At 43.5% G+C, this 27,059-nt stretch overlaps 1 protein-coding gene across 12 annotated transcripts in view; it reads left to right on the top strand.

The window, feature by feature from the left end:
• Positions 1–27,059, top strand: part of VPS13D (vacuolar protein sorting 13 homolog D) — a 245,422-nt gene that overhangs the window by 6,922 nt on the left and 211,441 nt on the right. For 10 of the 12 annotated variants that reach the window (XR_011503621.1, XR_011503620.1, XR_011503622.1 and 7 more), the window contains exons 3-19: positions 1,854–1,931; positions 4,040–4,230; positions 4,330–4,410; positions 7,510–7,626; positions 10,148–10,252; positions 11,887–12,057; positions 12,496–12,596; positions 13,459–13,627; positions 15,611–15,712; positions 15,849–16,050; positions 16,811–16,990; positions 18,128–18,258; positions 19,088–19,163; positions 19,593–19,763; positions 20,772–20,902; positions 22,188–22,320; positions 24,162–26,372. Coding sequence is in view for 8 of the 12 variants with exons in the window: in XM_070511027.1 (XP_070367128.1) it covers positions 1,854–1,931; positions 4,040–4,230; positions 4,330–4,410; positions 7,510–7,626; positions 10,148–10,252; positions 11,887–12,057; positions 12,496–12,596; positions 13,459–13,627; positions 15,611–15,712; positions 15,849–16,050; positions 16,811–16,990; positions 18,128–18,258; positions 19,088–19,163; positions 19,593–19,763; positions 20,772–20,902; positions 22,188–22,320; positions 24,162–26,372 (4,350 nt within the window). In the remaining 4 variants the exon portion in view is untranslated. Of the gene's footprint in view, positions 1–1,853; positions 1,932–4,039; positions 4,231–4,329; positions 4,411–5,868; positions 5,977–7,509; positions 7,627–10,147; positions 10,253–11,886; positions 12,058–12,495; positions 12,597–13,458; positions 13,628–15,610; positions 15,713–15,848; positions 16,051–16,810; positions 16,991–18,127; positions 18,259–19,087; positions 19,164–19,592; positions 19,764–20,771; positions 20,903–22,187; positions 22,321–24,161; positions 26,373–27,059 lie in introns of those variants that run through there. The other 2 variants (XM_070511028.1, XM_070511030.1) reach the window with 2 other exon arrangements.

Genomic DNA, 27,059 nt, shown 5'->3' with positions numbered 1-27,059 from the left:
ATAAGCCTGCAGATTATCTGCCTGGGAATAATTGAAGAGCATCATCATTTATAAAGTACTCACCTCTTCTGGGAGGGGCCTTTCCAGCAGGGCCGTGTGGGTGCGTGTCTGAGCGGGCGGGGAATTAGGAAGCCTTCTGTCTTGAATCACTGCTGCCGCTGTTTTGCCTGGTTCCTTTGTTTTTGACTTGCTACAGGCTGCCCTTTCTTCTCATTCTTGCCTCTGTTTCCTCTTCTTTCTAGACCACCCCCTTTGCTCTCTGCATTTCAGCTTCTTTAATTTTTCACGGTGTGGATTGCGTACAATTTCCTTCCACTTCTCCAAGCTGTACAGTAGCCAAGGAAACCTAGGGCTGTCTGCCTGTGTGACAGACTTGGGTATCGAGAAATAGAGCAGATGATTCACACTGCACATGATGCTCTTCAGAAGAAGAAGGAACCGTATACTTTCTCCCTTTAAGTTAATTTCAGCTGATAAGGAACAGGTTTCATGTTTTTTCCCCCCATGATCATTTTTCTCCTAAGTGTGGAAGTAGGATTATTTCCAGGCTCTCTGGGGTTATTGTTATCTTTTTGGTTAGTCTTAAGGTATGTAGGGCGCCGTGTGGACAAATGTTCCTGCAAAAGTCTAAAACAGAAGTTGGGTGCATTTGCTCAGAATCTGCCAAATTGCTAGATTTGAATACTTCTTTAGAAGCCAATAACCCACAAGTCTTGAACCATCATTTAAAGGGAAAAATGATCATTTCTTGTATTAGTTTTTCCTCAGGGAAAAAGGCTTGCTTGCCTTTCTTCTAATTTTTCTTACCAGTTAATGGTTGCTGGGTGGTTGTTGTCTCTACTCCCTGTTCTTGAAAATTTTTATGTCAGATTTAAGTGGCTTGGAAATTGCCTTGTGTTGTACAGATAGTTTTGTAAAACAGTGGCTGTCTCCCCAGCCCTTTGAGGATGGGGACCCTGCCGTCTTTTTTTGCATTCGCAGTGCCTAGTGCAGAGCAGGGATTGGTGTCTACGTGTGAATGAATGACTTCCATAGCTGGGAGAGTGAGAGATCCAGCTGCACCCCCTTGACTGTTCCTTCAAACTGCTTTGGAGATGTCTTGTACTTTTAGGTTTAAGTCATTGTAAAAGCTAGGCTGAGAAAGACCCGCAGCAGTGCTTCGTTCCTTTACTTTTTCTGGCTGGTTATCGCACCTGCGGGTGGAGGTGTAGAGGAGAACATGTGGAGTTGATCTCTCCAGAAGAGAGAGTATAATTCCTTTTTATGACCAACTTTATTTAACTCTCGTGGGCTCTCAGATGTTATGTGCAATACACCCATTTTGTGGGGGTGGGTGGGGAGGCGGAGCTTGTTAAAAATTGTAGATTTCTATGTTTCAGTCCCAGAGCTGTCTGGGCAGGGGGCCCAGGAGCTTGCATTTCATTTCAGGTGATTCAGGTATTAGTGGTCCGCTTGTGAACGTCAGCCTAACCTAGGGGTCTGCAAACTGGCCAGCTGGGAGCTGAGAATGGCTTTTACATTTTTAAAGCCTCGTTAAAAAAACCGAAAAGAAAATATACAACAGACGCCATAAGGCCTGAAATATTTACTGTCTGACTCATTCCAGAACAAGTTAGATCCGTGCCTAAACCCTTCATCAGCTGGCAAGCTTCAGCTGCTACTTCCATGTCGGAGTGGGATGGTCAGGAAGCTAGCAGAGATAAAGCACATAGGCCAGTCATAGCGCTACGCATGCCTTTTATAGCCCGAGTCTAGATGTAAAACTTCTCCTGTGACCTTCAGTGATTTGCACAAAGGAGACACCTCCTGCATTCGTTGGATGAACAATTCATGATGTTGTTTTCGTTTTTTAGGTGCCGTTGAATTAGAAAACTTGCCATTAAAGAAAGATGCCCTGAAAGAACTGGAGTTACCGTTTGAAGTCAAAGCTGGTATGGGAAACTAAAGGAGAGGGAGGCAGTTTTGAATCATATTGTTTGGGACCTGAAAATTGAGAGCCCTTGAGTTTGGTGCTATTGACCAGGAAGAGGCAGGATAGGAAGTGTAGAGTTTAGATCAGTCATACAGTGTGGCGTTTTCTGTCAGGATGACCTTGGGGTGGTGGGGAGGTCAGGTGGTTCCCAGACCTACTGAATCAGAACTTCCAAGGGCGTGTCACTGGACCTGCATTTTTCATAAGCATCCCAGGTGGCTTATGTTTATTGAAGTGTGAAGGTCTGTTCCAGGTACAGGGAGTTCCGACTTTCAGAGAATTCATTATAAATATTACTGGGAGACAGTTTACTCTATTGAATGAAAGGTGGGCTCTGGAACAGTATGCTTGGGTTTATATCCCATATCTGCCATTTTCTGGCTGTGTGACCTTGGGGAAGTTCCCTAACCTCACTGTGTGATTCCTCATCTTTAACATGGGATGATAATGGTACCTACCTCATGGGGTTGTTGAGAGGATTACATGAGCTAATGCACCAAAATCACTCAGAACAATGCCTAGCACACTGAATAGATGTTTGCAGTGACTGTAGGAGTTTTGCAGTTACTAGGTTTGGTAAGGAAACAAGAATTGTCGGAGAATAAAAACATTCCTTACTAAATGACCACTTATAAAATTAGTCCCTCTTCAGACACCCCTCATTGTTCAGCAATAGCCTGTTCATGTCAGTCAGTCTTTCCCTTATTTGGGGTACTTAATAATACACTAAAATGTAAGTACAATGCAGATCAATTGCTAGGTGAATTAGAATAGAAATCTTGCAAAAGATTCAGGCTTTCTGGAAGTCAATTTGAGTGATACGTGAACTGCCAGAGTCACAAGCAAAGGCGCTGACAAATTAGGACCTGAGAGAAGTTCCCAACAACGATGACATGTGGGTACTTCCAGCAGTTATCATTTGAATATCCGAGGATTAAGAGAGGCTCTGGGAAGATTGATGGAGTTTTCTAATATTTCTGCAAAGATGACCCTTTTAATGCTTGTTCTGCAAAAATTAAATGAAATGTTAACAGAAGTTATATTTTGCTTTTGTATAACTATCAAATATTATGCATCTTCCCCCAATTAATTTATATTAGAATTGTATCCGTGCATGAATTATTGTTAAAATTCTGCTATTTCAGTTATAAATGTTACTAAATATAAAAAACACTTATTTTTTTAGATAAAATCTAAATTAAAATATTTTTTCATTATGTGTTGTAAAATTTCTTAATTTATTACTGGATTACACAGTCCATCACTGGGTGTTGGTGATAATTCTGTTATCTTAAATATAGCAGATCGGTTCCACTTGAGTCTAGACCTTAGAGGGTAATGGTTATGCTTTGAGCACATGTGTTGCTCTTAGAGGTAGAATATTAGTTGGGCCGTGTGGATCTTTGAGAGTTAGGATAGTTCAGATGTTCTTATGCATTCTTCCTTAGTGGTGACTTGCCTTATTAATTGAATTTAAAGAAGGCTTGTGGTCTACGAGGCTTGGCTAGAAATGGTGGAATTTGGGAAATAAATACCATAATTCTACCGGGCTGTTTAGCTTTCCCCTCAGCCCGGGTTCTCATGAAGAATCAGAGTTCTTTCTCGGTAGAGTGCCACTGCAACATGACCTCTGTTCCAGTTCAGTTGTGCACTATGTTCAAGATTGGACGTGTTGTAAGTCTGATAACTCCAATAAGTACTTATCAACCAGCCAATTAATAACGAACAGGAAGTGAGTTTTGTCCCTATGGGCTTGTGCAGGTGTCTTGGGAAGAAAGATACGCTGAGGAAGTTTAAGATGTAGTCTGGTTGGGGAGGAGGCAGTTTTCAGAGAAGAGATGTTGCATTTGATATCGTAAAGTCACACTGAACTTTTTCCAGCTTTTAATTCATTCTTAGAGATTTCAGCCTACTAACATTTGTTTCACATGTATGAAAACTTGCTGCTTGCTTTCTTAAAAAATAAATGGTAAAAGTAGTAATGCTCCTTAAAGAAAACTAGAAGAATACAGGAAAATAGAATTAAAAAATGTGTACAGGCATTTAAGAAGACTTTCCTTTTCCCAGGCTTCATCGGGAAAGTAACCCTTCAGATTCCCTTTTATCGCCCCCATGTGGACCCTTGGGTGATCTCCATCTCCAGTCTTCACTTAATTGGAGCCCCTGAAAAAATACAGGATTTCAACGATGAAAAGGAGAAGCTGTTGGAAAGGGAGCGCAAGAAAGCTCTGCTGCAAGCCCTGGAGGACAAGTGGAAGGCAAGGCAGAAATCCTTGTGGCCGTAAGAGCGGTGGTGGGGAGGCTTCTGAAGTGAGCACAGCACCAGCTTCTGCTCACACTGGCTCTTTCCTTTGTAGAGTGAACGGCAGCAGAAAGGGGAATCCTACTGGTATTCAGTGACTGCTTCGGTAGTTACGAGAATTGTGGAGAACATTGAAGTAAGTGCTGTTACTTTTACAACATGGAAGGGATTTCTCAGGCTTGAATGTATTTCACTTCTTGGTCTGTTGCTGACACAGGGCGTACAGAGAGCGGGCCGACTGCTCAGCTGTGCCGTCTTCTAGGCACTGCCAAGGGGAAAACCTGAAAGGCAAGTCGGCTCTGGGCAGACACAGGATTTTCTTGCTTCAGCTAGTTGAGTAGGAGTTTCCGTTTCACTTACATTTCACTGCACTTTCTTTTTGAATGTTGGAATCCCACTTGCTAAAGGATTCACCCCTTAGGAAGCCAGGTTGCCTAAGACTTCATGACTGTGTTGTTTTGGGCAAATCACTTAACCTCTCTGGTCTCAGCTTCTTCATCTGTAAAATGAGAGAGGTTGGATATGTGGTTTCCAGTTGATGGCGTAGTGAACTGTGAACAGCCCACTGAGAGATTTAACTCGCTGATGTGTCTGGTGGCACTTTGATGAGTTCGAAGGCTGGGGCTGTTTGGCCACATTTTCTGCTTTAATTACATTTTGTTTTGTCCTCAAAAACTAGATCAGTGTCCACACTAATTTTCATGAATGTCATGAGAGTTAGCCCCTACTTAGTACCTCCAGGGTTTTCTTGCAATGCCAAGGGGACACAGGCCAAACATTTTCTGGGTGTACCACTTCCCAAAAAATACAGTGTGCGGTTGTTGGTTTCGTAACTTTGATAACGTCCACAAAAAGATCAGTACATTTGAGGTGGCTGCTTTGAATTCTATTTCAGGCATTTATTTTTTTAGCTGCTATTGATTTTTAAACATTGATTATTATTTTAATTTTGTTTTTAATAATAGCTTTATTGAGATTTAGTTCACATACCGTAAAGTTCACACTTTTAAAGTGTATAGTGTTTTTTAGTATATTTACAAAGTTGTGCGTTGATCTCCACTATCTAATTCCAGGACATTTTCATCATTTCAAAAAGAAACTTAATGCCCAATTAGTAGTCATTCCCAATTCCCCTCTCCCTTCAGCCCCCTGCGCCCACTAATCTACTTTCTCTATTGATTTGCCTCTTCTGGGCATTTCATATCAATGGGATCGGACACTTTGTGGCCTTTTGTGTCTGGCTTCTTTCATTTAGCGTAATGCTTTCAAGGTTCATCCATGTTGTGGCAGGTATCAGTACTTTATTCCTTTTTGTGACTGAATAATATATTCTATCGCATGGAATGTTGAAGATAAACAAAGCCAGACCTTAGTTAGAGTGGTGAAAACAGATTTTATTCAGTAACTGCCGACAGTAGGGGAAAGAGCAGAGCTCCATTCCTATTTCCACAGAGGTGACCGGGCCTTTTAAAGGGAGAATGAAGGGGTGGGGGGTGTGTGTGTGTAGGGCTCAGGTGAAAATTACGAAGGGATGCTCAGTGTAAATGTGATGAGGCTTCTGTTCTCCCCCAGAGACTGGAGACAGAGGCTGTCCTTCCTGATGATTACATTTCAAAGGAATGGCTTTCAGGTCCTTGAGTTGTAGGAGATACATAAACATCTTACAGGGATGGAGAAAGATTTGCGATTGGAGCCCTTTGTGGTAAGTGCTCTGAGAAAGGGAGGCCAGGGCCTATTGTCAGGTGTTGGCTAGAACAAAAGCCCTGAGCTTTCCCAGACCAGCGCTCAGACAGGGGCCGGAATGTCCCAGGACACAGCCTTCGGCTGCTAGGAGCTTTGTTAAAATCTGGTCTGGTCTCTTAGTGCAGGGCTTTTTGTTGGTTTTTTTTTCTTTCTGCTTTTTCTCCCTAAATCCCCCCAGTACATAGCTGTATATTTTTAGTTGCGGGTCCTTCTAGTTGTGGCATGTGGGACGCCACCTCAGCATGGCCTGATGAGCAGTGCCATATCCGCACCCAGGATCCGAACCAGCGAAACCCTAGGCCACCGCAGCGGAGCGCGCGAACTTAACCACTCGTTCATGGGGCCGGCCCCATTACTGCAGGGTTTGAATGCGGTATTTGGACTGAGTTTTTGCAGTTCTCAGGAAAGGCCACATGTTGTTTACCCGTTCATCAGTTGATGGGCATTTGGGTTGTTTCCACTTTTTTATGAGTAATGCTGTTATAAACATTTGTGTGTATGTTTTTGTGTCAATGTGTGTTTTCAGTTCTCTTGAATATATACCTCAGAGGAATTGTTGAGTCATATGATAAGTCTGTGTTTAATTTTTTGAGGAACTGTCAAAGTGTTTTCCAGAGAGCCTGCACTGTTTTACAGTTTCACCAGTAATGCGTGAACATTTCAGTTTCTCCACATCCTCATCAACACTTTTTGCTGTCTGTCTCTTGATAGTAGCCGTCCTAGTGGGTGTAAGGTGATATCTCATTGTCGTTTTGATTTGCATTTCCTTAATGATTAATGTTATTGAGCATCTTCTGATATGCATATTGGCCATTTGTATATCTTTTTTGGAGAAATGTCTATCCAAATCCCTTTTCCATTTTAAAAATTGATTAATTTTTTTACTGTTGAGTTGTGAGCCTTCTTTATATACTCTGCATCCTAGTCTCTTATCATATACATGATTTGCAAATATTTTCTCCCATTCTCTGGGTTGTCTTTTCCCTTTCTGTTAGTATTTTTTAGTTTATTGAAGCAGAGTGCCTTTTCTATGGGCTGCCTTTAGGGGCAAGGGGAAAGACAGACAGAAAGAAAGAAGTACAAAGTATATATGCTGGGCTGGTGTGCCTGTGTCCAGGTGTGGGGACACAGAGGCAAGAGTAAGATATCATAAGGGAGGGAGGGACAGTTACTAGATACAATGGTGTTACTTTCTTTTAGTCTTTCTTTAAGGTGTCTTCTGAAATGATTTAAGGAAAGTGTTGTGACTGTCTCCTTGAGACAGCACTAAGCTCAACTGTCATTCACGTCCAGTTTGTGACTGCGACTCTCTCAGGAACTTGAAGTGTGTTGGACAGGTGTGTAATGTAAATGTCTGTATAAAGCGCTGGCTGTGGTTGACTTAAATGGCTCCGGGGCACTTTGACCCCGACCTGTAAAGTTCTACCTGCGGCAGAAAGTTCCACCTGCGGCAGTTGTCCAAATGTGTCCTCCTTTCTTCTTGCCTTTGCAGTTAAAAATTCAAGATGTCCATTTGCGCTTTGAAGATGGTGTCACCAATCCTTCCCATCCTTTTGCGTTTGGCGTCTGCATCAAGAATGTGTCCATGCAGAATGCTGTCAGCGAGCCTGTGAGTATGAAATGTACTGCACCAGGAGGAAAGCACTCGTTCTAGGGAATTTGGGGCTCTGCCTTTTGTAATTTTTGTTATGTACATGAGATTGCATTCTTTTCCACCATGTTCTTTGCCGCCTACGTATGTCTCTTGTCTGTATGCAGCAAATCTAATTTACTGAAATAGGGAAACAGTTCATTTTCTCTGACTTCTCGTTGTTTCACTCATCCCTTAAATGTTGGCGCAGTCCCTTTCATTTTATACACGAAGAAAGTGAGGTGCAGAAAAGATTTCATCTCTGAGTTTCTTCTCAGCCTGCGTGTACTCCCTGGGTAAACTCGTTCTGTCCCATAGTTCCAGCTGCCACTGGGGGATGTTTGCTGCTGGCTTCCGGATCTTGAGCTCCTGTCTGACCTCCATATTCACAGTCTTTAACTACCTAAGGGACCCCTCTGTGGTATTTTAGGCTTGTCGTAACCAAAATGACCCTGTTAAATTCCATCTGCCCGTTTTGCTCCCATGAAACCAACTTTTTTCCTTTGTTCTGTAACATGTTACTGAATGTTAAAACAAACAAATGAAACTAACATCTTTTGAGCCCTTTTATGTGCCAGGCACTGTTGTTAGTGCTTCACATGATTCACCTCGTGGAATTCTCATCACTTTTCCACCAGCGTTAGACTCCTCTTACACCTGAGGTTGCTAAGGAGCAGTAAGATAGGGTGAGTGGGGGAGCCAGGTCTTGAACCCAGGTGGACCAGCTCTAGATCAGGGCTTGGGAAACTATGTCTGGGGGCCAAATCTGGCCCCATCTATTTTTATAGGTAAAGAGTTATTGGATCACTGCCATGCCCATTCAAGTCATTTTTAGGGCTGCTTTTGTGCAACAATGGCAAAGTTGAGTAGTTACGACAGAGACTCTGTGGCCCACAAAGCCTAAATATTGGCTGTCTTGCCCTTTACAGAAAAAGTTTGCCATCCCTGCTTCAGAGCATCTGTTCTTACCAATACACTAACTTCTAGAGGCCTTGTGCTCATCCTTTCGCTTCTTATTCATCAACTTCTGTATTCATTTGGTCACAATGTTCTGCCAGTTTTTCCTGCAGAATGTCGTCAGTGTGGCTCTTCCTCTCCTTTCACTGTGACTATGTGAGTTTAGGATCCTCTCACCTTTTGCCCAGAATAATGAAAGATCCTGTTCCGTGACCTCCTTGCTCCCATCCAGGCTGTGGATTCACTCTATACCAGTGCCTCGTGGCCTTCCTTATGTCACGGCACACAGAGAAAATGTAGTCTTTGTACAGGACACTGGGGCAAATGCATGTGGTTCCTTGGGGCTGGAGATGGTTAGCTCAGAGTAATCGGATATTTATGAAGTGTAACTTGATCCTATAAACTTGCTCATTATGTTGACACACTCGTGACTCATTTCTCTGGCACACCTGAGGGGAAGGCTCTGCTCTGCACTGTTGCCGGAGTTCTGTTTCTAAAACACATACCTTTTCCTGGCACGTGCCTACGTCACAACCCTTGGTGGCTCCACGTCCCTGCAAGTATGAAGTCCCAACTCCTTAGTGTGGCATAAGCTTCCTTTTGTAGGGCGTTAGTCTCCTGGGGTTACCCTAACGACTTACCACAAACCAGGTGGCTGAAAACAACGGAAACTTACTCTCTTCAGTTCTGGAGGCCAGGAGCCCAGAATCCAGGTGTTGGCAGGTTGGTTCTATCTGGAGGCTCTCAGGGAGAAACTGTCTCGTGCTCCTTCCTGGCTTCTGGTGTGTCCCTTGGTGTTCCTTGGCTTGTAGATGCATCTCTCCAATCTCTGCCTCCATCTTCCCATGGCCTTCTCCCACGTATGTCTGTTTTCTCTTCTTAAAAGTACACTGGTTATTAGATTAGGGTCCACCCTAATCCAGTATGACCTCATTTTAATTTGATTACATCTACAAAGACCCTGTTTCCAAAAAAGGTCCTATTCACAGGTTCCAGGAGGACATGAAATTCAGCCCAGTACAGCTAGTAACGTTCCAGGCTACTTTTTTCAGCATTTCACTCCCTTCTCCAAATATGCGTTCAAACACATGTGCCTGTACTGCCTGCACTCCACGAGTCCAGTGTTCCAGTTACCCAGACGTGTTCACCGTCCTCTGAAGATATCAGGCCTTCTGTATCGTGGACCCTACTCTTTGAAATGCATCCCCATCCTTCCTTCTTACCCTACCCTTTGCCTGAAACTTATGTATCTTTCAATACTTATCCACACAGTGACATTTTCTCTCTTGTTTGCTCACAGCACCTTATATATTCCTCCTTGGCTGCCTCTGCTTAATTGAAGTGGTTGCATGCTTGTATTCCCCCTTAGCTAAATTTTGAACTCTGTAAGAGCAAAACCATGTTTTAATTCAGTTTTGTGTCCCTGCCACCTTGCAAAGTGCCTCGTGTATGATTCTTCACAAATGGTTTGTTGAATGAATGGATGAATGAATTTGTGAATAGAGGAGTCATCTTGTTTTCTTCCCTGTCTGTCTTACCTCAGGTACAGAAATTAATGCGGAAAAAGCAGTTAGATGTGGCAGAATTTAGCATCTATTGGGACGTCGATTGCACTTTACTGGGGGATTTGCCTCAGGTGGAGTTACAGGTATGATTCTGGCAGTGGGCTTCACCGTAACAACAGTGGAGTGAAGTGGTGTAGGGTCACTGCCATGGGGTGTCTGTGCCCGGCCTCTCTGATCCCGTGCCTCTCCTCCATAGCATCCGCTCCTCCTCCATAGCATCCGCTCCTCCTCCAAAGCATCCGCTCCTCCTCCATAGCATCCGCTCCTCCTCTAAAGCATCTGCTCCACCTCCATAGCATCCACTCCTCCTCCAAAGCATCCGCTCCTCCTTCATAGCATCCGCTCCTCCTGCATAGCATCTGCTCCTCCTCCAAAGCATCCGCTCCTCCTCCGTAGCATCTGCTCTCAAGTGGGTTTGCTTGAGCTACTTGTTATGTATGTAACTCGAACAATATATAGTGTTTAGTGCATGCTTTACATTTATATTGTATTATAGATTTCTTTGTGTTTTTTTTGCTCTTAAAGCTATGTTTTTAAGACTGATTAGTGTTGCTGTTTCTTCTTCTAGTTCATTGCTTCTTTTTTTAAATGTCTTTTATTTTTATTTATTTATTTGCTTTTTATTCTTCTCCCCAAAGCCCCCTGGTGCATAGTTGTATATTCGAGTTGTGGGTCCTTCTAGCTGTGGCATGTAGGATGCCACCTCAGCGTGGCCTGATGAGTGGTGCCTTGTCCATGTCCAGGATCTGAACTGGCAAAACCCTGGGTGGCCAAAGCAGAGCCTGCAAACTTAACCACTCGGCCAGGGGGCGTCCCCAGTTCATTGCTTCTGACTACTGCATAGTGTTTCACTGTATGCATCCCACATATCGTAGTTCTCCATTCTCTTAGCCACTATGTGCTAGGCATCCAGATTGTAAATGAACAAAGCACCAGATCGGAGTCTTAAAGAAGAGCTTTCTTATTACAATGACATTGAAACTTCATCTTCAGTGGCATTCCTTTAAGAAATACTTAGAAAGTCCTTATAAATTATTAGATAGAAAGTATTACTGTTTGTAAAGGATAAAAAAAAATCTCAGTTTAATCTTTTTGAGAGAAATTGTAGGTGGTTTAAATGAGATGGAGAAAAATAATTCATTTTTCTCCACCACCCAAGATTATCTTTGGTTTGCATGCTACTGTACAGAATGGTTTTGTTTTGCTAATTTGATTAAATAAATACTGTGTGTCCATATGGTAGAACACTATGCAGCTATGAAAAATAAAGGCAAAGGCCTTTATGATGAATACTTAATAGTGTCTAAGATATAGTATTGTTTAAAAAAGCAAGACCAAACAACGTATATCCTATTTGTGTAAGAGTGGCTAAAAAACCCAGAAAGTTGTCGATTGTCTGAGTATGTCCAGAGTGCCTCTGGTGGGAAACATAAGCTGGTATTCTTGGTTGCCTCTGGGGAAGATAATTGGGTAGCTGGAGGATAGGAGTAGGAAGGAGATATTTCACCTTTTTTTGTCTTTAAATTTTGAACTGTGCAAATATATTACCTATTAAAAAATACAAATAAAATTTTTAAAATGCCAGAGAGCTTCAGATTCCCAGTTTTATCCTGTTTTTGGATTTTGGTGTAATATACCATAGATTAGATAACATGCCAACATGTAACTTGATCCTAAAAACATTTGCTATAATGACAGACGTTCTTGTGACACTCAGGAGGCCATGGACAAGAGCATGGAGAGTCGTGATCATCACTACATCTTGGAGCCTGTGTGCGCATCTGCTCTTTTGAAGAGAAACTGCTCCAAGGAGCCCTTGAGGTCTCGGCACACTCCCCGCATGGAGTGTGATATTCAGCTGGAGACCATTCCCTTGAAACTCTCTCAGGTACCCTCTTTCTGCCCGGGGCTTTGTACTCTCACTGTTGGACTGGGACCTGGGGTGAGGGGAGCATGACGATGAAAGGGTCTCGATACTTCACAGTCAGTAGCCTAGTGGGAAAGAAAGAGCATGTGAGACCAAAGCTGTGGCGGGTGCAGAGCCCACTGTCTCTTGTGCTGTCGGATTGGGTTGATTTCATGTTAGTTTTGATTTGATGTTTTTAAGTGCTGAGCAAAGAGTACAAGAGAGAGAGAAAATATAAATACTTAACTGTCAGTATTCAGACAGAAATGCCGCTTGATGCTGAAATTTGGTCTTTCAGTTTGCACTGGGTTTCACTTTTGTGGATTGACTAATATGAATTGTTCTCGTTAGATGTAGTCTTAACTGAGTAAAAGAAACACATCAGTTCTAACCTAGTACCTCTTAACCTCTAATAAAAAGCTGCAATACCGGCAAATCATGGAATTCCTCAAGGAGCTGGAACGAAAGGAGAGGCAGGTCAAGTTCCGAAAATGGAAACCCAAAGTGGCCATATTTGAGAAGTAAGGGCTTGTAAATCAATTGTTTGTATGTGAAATGCATTTCATAGCATCTTCTTTTTTTGTATATAGATCAGAAATATGCCTCACTGTCCTCACACATGGTTGGAGATAAAAGTACAATCAATTTTTCTGGTCTTTAAAATGCCATTTCTGTTGTTTATCATCGTTGGTGTTCTTACTGTGTATTTGTTTGGTGGTGTGGGTTTACTCTTAGCTTGAGCGTGGTGGAATTGAGAAGGTTCTGTCCATCTCATTTAGCGAGCAGCCTGGTGCTGCCCTGGTGGGACCTGATTACACAGTGAATACTTCACAGTATTCTCGATCCTCCTCTTCTGTGTCTTTTCTCCCAAGTTGTTTGGTCAGCATTTGTATAGTACACTTTATAACTTCTAGAGCAAAAATAAATCTATTCATGTTACAATCATAAGCTTGACCAGTTTAATATATTAAAACTTTTTTTAGATCCTGTATATTTCCATGTCTTTTCTGAAGTGTTCCATTTAAAATCTTTAGCATCAAATCCTTGGTGATTATCTTGTGATAGTGTTTACGCTACAGTCAGCACTTGATTATCTGTCAGTGGAAGGCACTGATACTATGGGTGATTCAAACCCGTTGAGTAACGTGTTATTATTGATGTGTAAGTGGAGGATGTCTTATCTGACGTTCTTTGCCAGTAGATTTACTTTCCCCACATGTTGAATTTAGCCCAATAGTAAAATGAGTTTGAGGCATAAACTGCTGGCTGACAAGAGAAAAGATGGCTCAGAAGAGGAGTGGTGTCATGTGGATTGCCCTGGGTCAGTGGCATTTTAGTTGCTTTTATTGTAAGAACTAATTACTTTGTTGTGAAATATCCCAGCTGCCGAGAGTGGTGGTATTTTGCTTTGAACGCAAACCTGAATGAGATCCGAGAGCAGAGGAAGCGTTGTACCTGGGACTTCTTGTTACACCGCGCCCGCGATGCTGTATCTTACACTGACAAGTACTTCAGCAAATTAAAAGGAGGCTTGCTGTCTGTCGACGACAAGGTGAGGGGACCATTGTCTTGCATTTCTTGTCTTCATTCAGAGGATAAGAATCTCTCTTAAAGGCTGAGGAAAATGGAATCTGAAGAAATAAAGTCCGTGGCTAAAGATCCTAGTTTCACAGCGTGGATTTGGTCTTTACTAGGGTGATATCTTCTTGCAAGGCCACGGCCTCACCTTGGCTGGAAGTATCCTCCACCTTCTGCTGCATGAGGAGAGCCATGCCCCGGGGGGAGGGAGAAAAGGTGGCCATGTTCTTCCACACCTTCATGCCCGCTCGCCTCCCCCAGCTCTCTGTGCAGGGCCCAGAGAGACTCTTTCCCTAGTCACCTCGCTCTCTCCAAAGCCTGATCCTAGTCATTTTTCGCTTCCCTCAAAGCCTGTAACTGATCCTGTGGCGTTGGCCTGCGTTCCCCTGCTCCCAATGTGCTTGGCCGACCTCAGGGTGTTCTGGAGGTGGAGGCTCGGCGGAGGTGGAGTCAGTGGTGGAGGCAGGCTCGGGTTTCAGTTAACTGTAGGGCTAGAGACCCTTAAAACTGTGCTGCTGGAGTCCTGGCCTGGAACTCCATCTGCCGCTAGTCTGTCTGCCTCTGTCTCCCCGGGGAAGGGGCTGTGGATTGCTTTACTCCTTGATTTGTTTCAGTTTGGTGAGCATCAGTCTTTGCAATAGCAATTTAGACTCTCCAATATCTTGGCTCAGGTGCTGTCTCTTAATGATTTCTTTAGCAAACCTTTCTAAGCTTCCCTTTAGTCCTATCTTAGTCAGCTTGGGCTGTTATAACAAAATACCACAGACTACGTGGCTTAAACAACAGACGTTTATTTCTCACAGTTCTGGAGGCTGGAAAATCCAAGATCAAGGTGCTGGCGGATTTGGTTCTTAGGGAAGGTCCTTTTCCTGGCTTGTAGACAGCTGCCTTCTTGCCATGTGCTCACAGGGCCTTTCCCTGGGTGGAGAGAGGTCTTTCTGTCCTCCTCTTCTTGTAAGGGCACTGATCCTATCATGAAGGTTCCACTCTCATGACTTCCTCTAAACCTGTTCACCGCTGACAGGCCGCCCCCCACCTCGTCAAATGCCATCACACTGAGGGTTAGGGCTTCAACATGAAATTTGTGGGGGGCACATTCAGCCCATGAGAGCACCCCACTGTGCTGCCCGACGGCAGTGCTGAATCCCTAGGTATTCCTGCCTCTCCTGCCGGCACCCGGAGGCACGACCCACTCTCTCTGTTAATGCTTTTTCACCAGTGTCAGGCGTGGTTACTGACAGGCACCTTGTGGACAGGATGGAGTAAACCAGACACTGTTTTGGATGGTTAAAGGCCCAGGCAAAGACATGGAGGGAGAGAGAAATCTAAATTATAACTGAGGTGAGCAAGTAAATGCAGAGCCTCTCCTTTTACTTGATGTTAGGGTATAAGAAACAGTTTAGGCTAGCTCATTCCACCTTCTGCATCTTTGCATGTAGCTGGCTACCACTGTTCTCTCCTAACTAGCATGAAACAAATGAAAATGACCGCTTCCTTGCTGATGTCCCGTGTGAAACCAAGGAGCCGGAGGCCTGCACACTTATGTGGAAACCTGGTCCTCAGCTTCCTCAGCGGAAGTGGGAAGAATGCTGCCTGGTCACTGGCTGTGACCAGCTGAGGCGATGCGTGTGAACGCTCAGTGCTGTGCAGAGTTCAGCGTGTCATGGCAGCCCCCGTGCTTCGTTGCCTGTTTGCATCTGATGCTGTGCTTTGTGCCCTCTGTGCTTGTGATCAGTTCAGAGACCAAGGAGAATCTGCCGCGGCTCCATGGAAAAGCTGTTGAAACCAGAAACGTGGCGATTACGGGCTGTCTGTCTTCACTGTCTTTTGGCCTTCGGTGGAAACGTTGGGGGTCAGATAGGTTCTTTCACGGTACTATGGTGGTTGTGAAGGTGGCCAGTTTCTCTGGAGCTGTAATACCTGTTTTGTTTGTTTGTGTTTGTTTCCACCCAAACAGGAAGAAATGTGTCGAATTGAAGAGGAACAGAGCTTTGAAGAATTGAAGATTTTGTGTGAGCTGGTTCATGAACGGTTTCACAAACAGGAAGAACTGGCAGAGGTGAGAAATCCTCTATGAGGAGGTGTGTTGGGACCCAGCACTCAGTGCTCCCGTGGGGGCCAGAGAACAATCAACGGCATTTCACTGCTTGTTTCTGTCTGTGGCGCTCAGATTTGCTCGTTTTTGGTTGACACAGAGCCTGCGAGAGCCTCAATTTGGTTCTCCCGGAGACTCTCCTGGAGACCCCGAGGCCGGCGGAGGCAGCGGGATGCTGCAGTACCTGCAGTCTTGGTTCCCCGGCTGGGGCGGCTGGTATGGGCAGCAGACGCCTGAAGGGAAGCCAGCGGAGGGCCTGCCCGCAGAGCAGCCGGAGCAGTGGACTCCGGAGGAGATCCTGGGTACGCGGGGGCTGGCCTGCACCTGGCCTGGCTGTAGTGGAGGGAAGCACTTGGTTTGGGAAAAGTCATCTCTTTGTGAAATGGCCCGCATTATTGTTAAATAAAAAGCGCAGACGTTTGTAAACAGTCTGTCTCCCGGTCGTAGAGGCAGAGAGAGGAGGTTTGGAGAGAGACTTCATTTGCAATTTCATTGCTAAACATGAATGTTAGTAGTACAGTTTCAGATAGATCTGAGTGGCAGCGACTGGCAGAGAAATACATTGATCAAGTTCAAAAGTTTTAAACCGAGCTTGAATACCAGTGCAGAGCCACCCTTTAGACCCTTGCTGTCCAGTGTAGTATCCATAGCCACAAATGGCTATTTAAATTTAAGTTAATTAAAATGAAATACAGTTAAAAATTCACCTCCTCAGTTGCACCAGCCACATCAGCCACACGTGCCGTGAGCTCTCCAAGCCATTGTGGTGAGTGGCCGCTGTGCTGGGCAGTGCAGGTGCCGAGCATTTCACTGGACGGGGCAGTGCTGCTCCAAACTGGGCTTTATTGTGAATCTTCACGTCCCCCTGGTTTGACAGTAAGTTGATAAGAGCCCTTGTAAAGCAGTTGGGGTCATTTTACATTAGTGAATAAAACAGTCACCTTCGACTTTGGAGTTCTTCCCTAAAAAAGGGAAAAACAGTTAAACAATGCCAGTGTGCCTGGTGGTGCTTTTGCAGTTTTCCCATGTGTTTTCGTAAAGTCTTGTCTTCCTCATGTTTAGGCACCGAGGAGTTTTTCGACCCCACTGCAGACGCCTCTTGTTTGAACACGTATACGAAGCGGGATCACGTCTTTGCGAAACTGAACCTGCAGTTGCAGCGGGGAACCGTGACTCTGTCACACCAGGAGCAAGGGACCCCCCAGACAGACGAAAGTGCCTTCATGCAGCTTGAGTTTTCAGGTACTGCCCCAGAGAACTCGCTGAGGCTCTTTCTCTCCCTGTGAGCCGATGTCCAGTTGAGTCTCATTATTTGCGGTAGTTGTATCCTAGAAAGTTGCCGTGAACCCTGGATTATGAAATCCTGAACCATTGCCCCTCGGGGAAATACGGGGTTAGGTGCCTGCGAGCATCTGGTCACAGCCTGCCTCTGTGGGTCAGTACAGAAGCTTGTTTATGAGTGCTCGTGTTTACAGACTCCTATTCAATACATGCTGTCGATCATTAGTTTTGGACTCATGGCTGCTGCGCTGTGACTGACGCCTGAGCGAAGCTTACCTGCTATGAGTGTTTTCTCGCTAAGGCGCCACAGCCCTCTTGTGCTAGATGGTGCTTCAGCACTATGCTTGGGGGCCATTTCAAACAGCGAAATCACCAGCAAAAAGCACAAAAATGTAAAAAAGTTGGCGCTAAATAGACCACGCAAAGTGCACTTACGTCCAGGCTGAGAGCTGCCACTAGAAGGCAGAGTGTTGCCTCGTTCAGCTTCAGCTGGGAGCATGCTCATCAGGTCACTCAGGTTCTTTGCTCCTCTGCACGTGTCCTCGGAAGCGCCGCAAGGATTGATTTTTGGGGTTACAAATACATTTTAGAAAATAGGTGAATTTGCAAATACAGAATCCACGAATAATGAGGATTGACTGTATTTGACTTCTTTTTGTGACTTTGAATTAAAGCTGTATAAATAAGTACCCAGATGTTGGTTTTCTCTTCTCGCACATGTTTTCGCTGCAGTCCGTAAAGGAGCTGTTTAGCTGAGCTTCGTCCGTAGGTTAAACGCAGACGACCAGGCACAAGCCGGTTTGTTTGACTTTATAGGCTTGAGAGCCAAGGGTATCAGGAACTTAGTGTGAACTAGCAGATAGTGTAAGATTCATTATAAAGTGCTCTGTTTAAAATTCATTCTGCGGGGACACTTCTAATAATCCTCATGTGTTTATGTAGATAGATTTACATCGACATATGGATAGGATTATTTTGTTCTAATTTCAGGGCAAAATAGTTCATGCTATCTGGTAGTCTTCTGTAAATTGTTATGTCTAATGCTTTTAAAACACTTTATCATGGCGTAGTATCAACTCTCATATTTATTTTTTGTAGATGTGAAACTTCTAGCAGAATCTCTTCCTCGAAGAAACTCCTCCTTGCTGTTAGTCCGGTTGGGTGGACTGTTTCTCCGAGACGTGGCCACAGAAGGAACTATGTTTCCTCTTCTGGTCTTCCCTAACCCAGTACGTACAGCAGTGGGACGGCCCATTCGTTCAGGGTGTTGATGAAATGAGGTCTGTTTGAGGAAAGCAATAAGGAATATTAACTTGGTTCGTTCTGACATTTGGTTGTTCTGAGACAGAGGCTGAGTAAAAACAAACTGGACTTGGTCGGTTTTTTGAATTGTTAGAGAGTGAGTGTTGGTGGGATCTGTGGCAATGCCTTCCTCCCCTCCTGTGTCGTTGTAGCCACCAGGGAATAGTTTGCTCTGATTTGGAAGAAAATGCTGTAAGCATCACTATTTCCTGCATTTCAAGGTCAATATTGGCATTTCGTCTCTATATGACAGTCATTTTCATGCATTCTGACCCTTAGTCACTGAAGGTTGTGTCATTTTTCCAGCGTTCCAAAGTTTTCTATAGATAGTAATTTTTTATGTGTAAGATGCTTTATTAATTAGAAGATCTCTCATTAAGTCGGGAAGGATACAGTCATAATAGTTGGAATATTTAGTCACTGAATCTGTCCATAATTTTTTGGCGAGGGGGGTTGTGGGAGGAGGAGAGGGTGGGAGGGCAGAGTGGGTTTGAAAAGCCGTGCACATTTACTGTTCATTTAGCAGTCATTCATTCATTGTGCTGAATGCGAAGTAGCACACTGTCCATACTGGGCTGGGAAGAAGACGCAGACTGGAGGGGTCAGTCTGCAAGTCCTCAGTAATCTGACGCCAAGCGAGTTGTGGTTGGATTGTGCTCAGTGAGAGTGATGCCAAAGGGTAAAACATGAGTGTGTGTGCACAGTGAATCAACTCCTCTCGCCCTGACCTTTTTGCATTTTGTGTGTGTTTAATAGCAAAAGGAAGTTGGCAGAGTCTCACAGTCTTTTGGTCTCCAGACAACATCTGCAGACAGAAGTGATCATTACCCTGGTAATTTGTCCTGTGTTCTTAAACTCATCCTTAAAAATGTGCTGATTACAGATCAGTAGTCTCGGTCAGCAGAGACAGAAGGAGTGTGTCCTGTTTTGTGCCCACTGGTTTGCTGTGTGGGTCCATGTTTGATCTGGAGACTGCCTTGTGCCCTCCATGAACCTGTGTGGAACCAGGCAGCCTCGCAGGGCCTCGGGGTCCTGGGTTTCCGTATTTGGAACGAATGCAACAACCCAGTTTTGAGGATTCCTGTTGAAAATTAAAGAGTCGATCCTTATTAGGTTCTCTATTTTATAAAATTTTCATAAATGGGAACTAATTGGAAAATAATTTAGAAAATGTCATTTTTCCAGAATTCCTTACAGGTTATTAAGAATAAGGTGATTGTTTTTGCTGTGTTCCATTTTCTTTCTCTGGTTCTTTCCTTAGCTGCGGATCCAGATGACCCAGTTTTTGAGATGCTGTATGAGAGAAATCCAGCACACAGTCATTTTGAGAGGCGGCTGAACGTCAGCACGAGGCCCTTGAACATCATCTATAACCCCCAGGCTATTAAAAAAGTAGCAGACTTTTTCTACAAGGGAAAGGTCCATACCTCAGGTTAACTTTTTTGTTTGTTTGATCTTACGTTACTTTCTAAAGACATCTTTTTTGTCATTTCTAGTGCTCTGGACAGGGGCTATTATACATTCAGGTGACCTGGTGGTGGCAGAAAAGGCCTGTGGAATAAGTGAAGAGGGTTGTCCCTAGTTATTGAATCAAAGCAGATGTCCTTGGAAAGTCGCTTTTCCAAGAGGAATCAATATCCTTGAGTATTTTCTCTTTCTTTGCCTCTGTTTAGCATACATTTTAAAATACTTCCCTTTCCATTAGGATGGTGATTTCCTTGGCTACCCAGGATATTTTGGGCCAGTGAATTTAGGAGGAATGTTCATGAATTTCATTCTAGATGACAGGATCAGTGGTCTGTTTTACTTGCTGCCAAGTCAATGATGCAAGCGTGGCCCTGCGCAGGTCAGCGCAGGGTGAGCAACACGCCCCCGCACCGTTGGTGTATTGATGCCTCGCTTCGTTCCCAACAAAAGATTGAGGCAGGGTGTGCAGAGAAGGCGCTTTTGTTGACAGGGAAATTGGTAAAACAATAGTACTTTCCTAAATGTGTCCTCTCTCTCCATCTTTATAACAATGAAGCTGATTTCTTTTTGAGTCCAGTTTTTTTTTCATGTAAACAGTAGCTTTATTGCTCTGTCACTCAGAAAGTAGAAGGCATTTCCTTCTAAATTCCATTTTCTCTTTCAATGTGATGTCACACTTTTAAGGATTTTGAAATGTGATCGTTTGGAATCTTTCAGAAAATGGTTCGAGAAATTCTAGTAACTTAGGCACCCTTCTCTCACGTACTGCCTTTCTTGCCATTGCTGTCCCTCACCCATCTTTGCCTCGTTCCTGGTACCCTTTCTAGTGCCGGGTCAGGTTGGAGTAAGGAACTGTTCTGCAGACTGTTTTTTAGCTTTGGTGGAAATTCTTGGTGAGAAAAGATGTTGCAGCACTGTCTTCCACTCAGCCGTTTGAAAATCCTGAGTCTCCTGTGTATTTCCAACCTTGCAGGTTTTGGTTATCAGTCTGAACTTGAGTTGAGAGTGGCTGAAGCTGCCCGAAGACAGTATAACAAACTGAAGATGCAGACCAAGGCAGAAATCCGACAGACTCTCGATCGTTTGCTAGTGGGTGATTTCATTGTAAGTGGACATACAGAAATACTCTTTTGGGGAGCAGGGCAAGCGGAAGGCTTTCTTTTGCTCAAGTTCTTTACCTACTGTAGGTAGGCGTGCTTGTATCAGTTACACTGATTAAGTAAACTGGAAATATGAGATCTTTATCAGCTAGCAAAAAGTAATATCTCCTGTCTTTTGCAGTCAGGGTTTAACAAATGAAAACAAATGACTGGGACTAGATCATGTTTCTTCCTTGTACCCATCTTGGAACACTCAACACGCATCTTTGTTCCGTTTTCTAGACCTGATGCTTTGTAAATGGTTCACTTAAGAGCATCCCCTTTTCACTTACTTTTATCAGAAGGAAAACAACTGGAATGATGATGCCCCAGATTCGATTCCAGGGTGTGATGGTCACTTTGTGCTGCTAAGTGACCAGCTGACATGAGGATGCCCTAAACAAGGAGAGCAAAGAAACATCTTAACAGTCCCACACCACTCGGTTTCTAACACTGTGGCGAGGCGGTGCGCTCCTGCGAGCGGCAGTGGGTGGGGCGGTTAGGGTGTGGCTTCTTCGGGGCAGCGCAGAGCCAGGTGGAGTGAGAGGGTGGCAAGGACGCTCAAAGGGAAAGGTTCAGGGGATGTAGTGTGGAGTGGGAGCATCAGTCCTGCTTTTTGTTTTGTGTTTCAGCACAAATTACAGCAATTAGTGTCCTCTTGTTATCTTAGACAAAGAAGTTTCCTTTTGATAACATTTACATAAATTAGCTTTTACTACATACATATAATTGAGGTTAATTTTAGTTGTAGGGAAAAACAGTTAACAAATTCTTGAATTGGTGTATATTTTATATTTCAAATGTCAAAGCTTATGTTTTTCACTAAGATATGTTGGCATGGAAGTTCATGGTTCCCATTGTCCATGAATAAGTAAGAATATTTGGATTTCTACATTTATTTAAATTCCATAATTTCTGCAATACTTTAAAGTATGAAGTCCTATAAATTTAGAAACAAGATTTTTCTTAAACCATGGATCATCACAGTCAAAGAGCAGACAACTCTCCAAACAAGTAATTTGCTAATTTTTTTCCCACCTCAGACATTTGCCTGTGGTGATGTGTCAAATCCTCAAGCATCTGATTCTACTTTTGTTTTAAACTTTTGGCTTTCACGCCAAAAACCGTTAAGTTGTGCCGTAATCCTAGGTTTGACTTTCAGAAAGGCTTGAGCCCTAACTGATAAAGCTGTCCAGTTTCAGCAGTTATAGTTAAAAGTTATTCACTTGGAGTTTATTTTCTTTTCACAGGAGGAGAGTAAACGGTGGACTGTGCGACTAGATATCTCTGCCCCTCAGGTGATATTTCCTGATGATTTCAAGTTCAGGAATCCCGTCTTAGTTGTTGTGGATCTAGGAAGAATGCTGCTGACAAATACCCAAGGTATAGCATGAGTGTGCAGTAATGGAGCTATCTATGCTTAACCATGTAAAGCTTAAAAAAAGGTTCATATGACATTGTTTAGCTCCGGAGTTTACTTGTTACTTTGTTATAGTAGCTCTCTTGAGATACATTTTAAAATGTACACTTCACTTGTTTCTGGTATACTGATAGAGTTGTACAACTTCACTGTTATCTAATTCCAGAACATTCCATCATCCCAAGAAGAACCCCTAAAGCCATTAGCAGTCAGTCTCCATTACCCCATCTTCCAGCCCCTGCCAACCACTAATCTTTTATCTCTGTGGATTTATTCACTAATCTTTATATCTCTATTCTGAACATTCATATGAATGGAATTGTACAATGTGTTCTCTTTTATGTCTGACTTCCTTCACTTAGCATAATATGTTCAAGGTTTATGCATGTGGTAGCATGTATCAGTCCTTTTGTCCTATTTGTGGCCGAATAATTTTCCTTTGTATGAATATACCGCATTTTTGTAATCCATCAGTTGGTGGACATTTGGGTTGTTTCCACTTTTTGGGTGTTATGAATAATGCTTCTGTGAACATTCACGTATAGGCTTTTGTGTAGACATATATTTTCAATCTCTCGGGTATACTTCAGCGTGGAATTGCTGGCTTCTATGGTGACTTTGTGTTTAACATTTTGAGGAACTGCCAGATTGTTTTCCAAACTGGCTGCACCATTTTACCATCTCACCAGCAATGTATGAGGGTTCCAATTTCTCTACATCCTTGCCTACACTTGTTATTATCTGTCTTTTGGATTATAGCCGTTGTTAGGAGTGTGAAATAGTATCTCATTGTGGTTTTTTGTTAGTGTTTCTTGTGTAACATTTTTTATTTTAATAAACATTATTTCTCAGTTCTTAATTTCGGGAGTAGAGATTTAATCTCCTTAGGGATACTAGGGGCATATATAAAAAGAGACTCCTGGAAGGTAATTTCCTTACTATTTTTAGATCCAAAAAATATTCCTTGTTTACCTTGAGTTGGGAGGGAAGAAAGAGAAGATTCAGGGGGTAAAAGAGATTGAGGAGACTTATCAAATAATCTCAACCTTGTGTTACTTCACTGAGAAGACCCAAAATAGAAGAGGGTAGAGGGTTTGAGCAGAAGTGGAAAAGTTTGGTGCTAAGGGAATTAGATCTGAAGAGAGGCTCATACAACCACAGCAAACACCTACTAGAGTTTATAGAAGATGAACACGGAATAGAGACATAGGCATCCGCACCCCGTGGTGTGTTTTTGCTCTTGTCTCGGCAGTGCTCGGTTGCAGAAGAGAGGGGTTTTGAGTGTGAACTCTGGGGCTGGAACGTGACGTAGTGGGCAGTTCCTGCTTGCCCAGCCCTGACCTAGGTCCTAGGGGTATTGTGTTGATTAAGACACGTGAGACCTCTGTTCTTTGGGACATTCGAGTGGGAGGAACAAAATGAACACACAGACAAATACAGGGAAAAGGTGAGCCAACAGTTGTGGAGAGCCATGCAGGCAGGGTTGGTGCCAGCAGCTGCGGTGGGGAGGGAGGGCTGGGCTGCAGGTTATTGAGTTTTGCACCCTAACCTGTGTTCTATTTTGGCAGCTCTCCCTCTTTTCTCACGTGTGGATACTTTTACTCTTTGTGCTTTGATTTCCAAATTAATAGATGATTTCACACTAAATAAATGGTAAATACAGAATGTTATGCTTAGAGTTTTCATCCATTTATTTTTTTAAATTTGGGTTGGTTGATTCTCTACTTTTCTTAATTATTATGTTAAAGGGGAAAGGAAAGAGCGAGCAGACATACACTTTAAATCTTTTCGTTTTTATCTGCAGATGACTCCAAGAGGAAAGGTGGGGATGGCTCAGCATCTGAAGAGAATCAGTTTAGTGATGATGAATATAAGACCCCTCTTGCCACACCCCCTAACACCCCACCTCCCGAGATAAGCAGCAGTAATGGGGAGAAAACACCTCCATTTTCTGGAGTTGAATTCAGTGAAGAGCAGCTTCAGGCTCACTTAATGAGCACAAAGATGTATGAGAGGTACTCCCTGTCATTTATGGACCTCCAGATCATGGTTGGGCGAGTGAAGGACAATTGGAAGCATGTCCAGGATATTGATGTGGGACCAACCCATGTGGTTGAGAAGTTCAATGTTCACCTACAGTTAGAACGTCGATTGATTTATACTTCAGATCCCAAGTACCCTGGAGCTGTACTCTCTGGCAACCTTCCAGACTTAAAAATCCACATCAATGAAGATAAAATATCTGCTCTAAAGAATTGCTTTGCTCTCCTGACCACCCCAGAAATGAAGACTTCTGACACTCACATTAAAGAGAAGATTTTTCCCCAGGAGGGACAGCGGGGAAGTTTGCAGGACTCCGTGATGAATTTAACCCAGAGCTTTGTGACGTTGGAGCAGCATACCCGGGAGGTTCTGGTGGAGTCCCAGCTCCTCCTGGCCGAGTTTAAAGTGAACTGTATGCAGCTTGGTGTTGAGAGCAATGGCCGGTACATTTCCGTGCTCAAGGTGTTTGGTACCAACGCTCACTTTGTGAAGAGGCCTTATGATGCTGAAGTCTCCCTAACCGTTCATGGTTTGCTCCTGGTGGACACCATGCAGACATACGGTGCTGATTTTGACCTTTTGATGGCTTCACATAAGAACTTGAGCTTTGATATCCCAACAGGAAGCCTCCGGGATAGTAGGGCCCAGTCTCCTGTCTCTGGATCCAATGTGGCCCACTTCACTAATGCTGCTACGCTGAATGACCAGTCAGCTCTCGGTGTCTCACTGGACAGAGTTCTCACCAAAGAACAGGAGTCCCTCATTAAACTGGAATATCAGTTTGTGAGTTCAGAGTGTCCATCGATGAATTTGGACAGCACTCTCCAGGTGATTTCCTTACAGGTGAATAATTTGGATATTATCCTAAATCCAGAGACAATTGTGGAGCTGATCGGTTTTCTTCAAAAATCGTTTCCCAAGGAAAAAGATGATTTGAGTCCTCAACCTTTAATGACTGATTTTGAAAGAAGCTTTAGGGAACAAGGAACTTACCGATCTACATATGAACAAAACACTGAGGTTGCAGTGGAAATCCACAGACTTAACTTACTGCTCCTTCGGACACTAGGAATGGCAAATGGAGAGAAATATGGCAGAAAAATAGCAACAGCCAGTATAGGTGGCACCAAAGTTAACGTCTCAATGGGTAGCACATTTGACATGAATGGTTCTCTTGGCTGTTTGCAGCTTATGGATTTGACACAAGATAATGTTAAGAGCCAGTATGTCGTCAGCATTGGGAATTCCATAGGCTATGAAAATATCATGAGTGACATTGGCTACTTTGAATCTGTCTTTGTCAGAATGGAGGATGCAGCCCTCAGTGAAGCGTTGAGTTTCACATTTGTTGAGAAATCTAAACAGGAGTGTTCTCTCAACCTCAAGATGGCTTCCTTGCATTATAACCACTCTGCTAAATTTTTGAAGGAGTTGACATTGTCCATGGACGAACTGGAGGAAAATTTTCGAAGTATGCTGAAAAGTGCAGCCACCAAAGTCACCACAGTCCTCGCCACCAAGACAGCCGAGTACAGTGAGATGGTGTCGCTCTTTGAAACTCCAAGGAAGATGCGGGAATCCTTTATCTTAGAGGAGAACGAAGCATATGGGTTTGGCTTAGCTGCGTCCCATTCTGACACCGTGAAGCTAATCTTGAACGTGAACATCGAATCCCCGGTGGTCTCTGTCCCTCGGAAGCCTGGGAGTCCTGAGTTGTTGGTAGGACACTTGGGACAGATATTCATCTGGAATTTTGTGGCAGGAGATGATGAATCCAGAAGTGACCGTCTGCAGGTGGAAATCAAAGACATTAAATTATATTCTTTGAATTGCACCCAGTTGGCAGGCAGAGAGGGTCCTGGGTCTGAAGTAGGCCGGACATTTTGCCCTCCTGGGTCGGCCAGCGCCAACAGTCAGGAGGAAGCTCACTTCACCCGACATGATTTCTTTGAATCTTTGCATAGAGGCCAAGGTGAGGAACATGTCTTTTGTCTCATTTCGTTTAAAGATTCCAAACCCAGCTCATTTAGTGCTTTGCTTAAAACAACAATAAAAACCTTTTCTTTTGGAATTGTTCCCAGTTAATATTTAAGAAATCATGGTAGAATTTTAATAGAATGCTTTATATTAGGTTGGTATGTTTTCAGCCTTTTCCATTGAAGGCCATATTTGGCAAAATAAGAATTGTTTTTTTTAGGTGGCCCCCTTTGAAACTGGATGAGTGCACATTTACAGGGATGCTGTTAGAGTATTATTTAATTTGGTCAAACGCACCTAACTCTTTCATTCCTGGGAGGTAGATGTTTCTTAGTGAAGTGTTGTAAGACAGCTGGCATAAACAGAATGTGAATTTAGTGTGTGGATGTTCTCCTTTTTGTATTCTGCCATCCTCTATGAGGAGTTGGTCTGGGGTTCTGGGAATAAACTGCCTGTCTTTGTGTTCTCAATCTGATCTGCTAAAACAAACAGTTCAATCTATCAGTCTTGGCCTCTGCAGAAATCAGGTAAGCCCTAGCGTGTGGCTTTATTGATGAAGAAATTAATGCCTTTGCAAACTTCTTCTGTGATTCTCAGATGTTAATTCATCAGTTCATTTGCTTATTTACCGAGAGATTGCTTTCTCTGCTTGGGGTAAAAGTTCTTCACTTAGAACTACATA

Source organism: Equus asinus, chromosome 5 (genome assembly GCF_041296235.1).
Source record: "Equus asinus isolate D_3611 breed Donkey chromosome 5, EquAss-T2T_v2, whole genome shotgun sequence".
Taxonomy (NCBI): Eukaryota; Metazoa; Chordata; class Mammalia; order Perissodactyla; family Equidae; genus Equus; species Equus asinus.
This window is presented reverse-complemented; position numbering and strand designations above follow the sequence as displayed.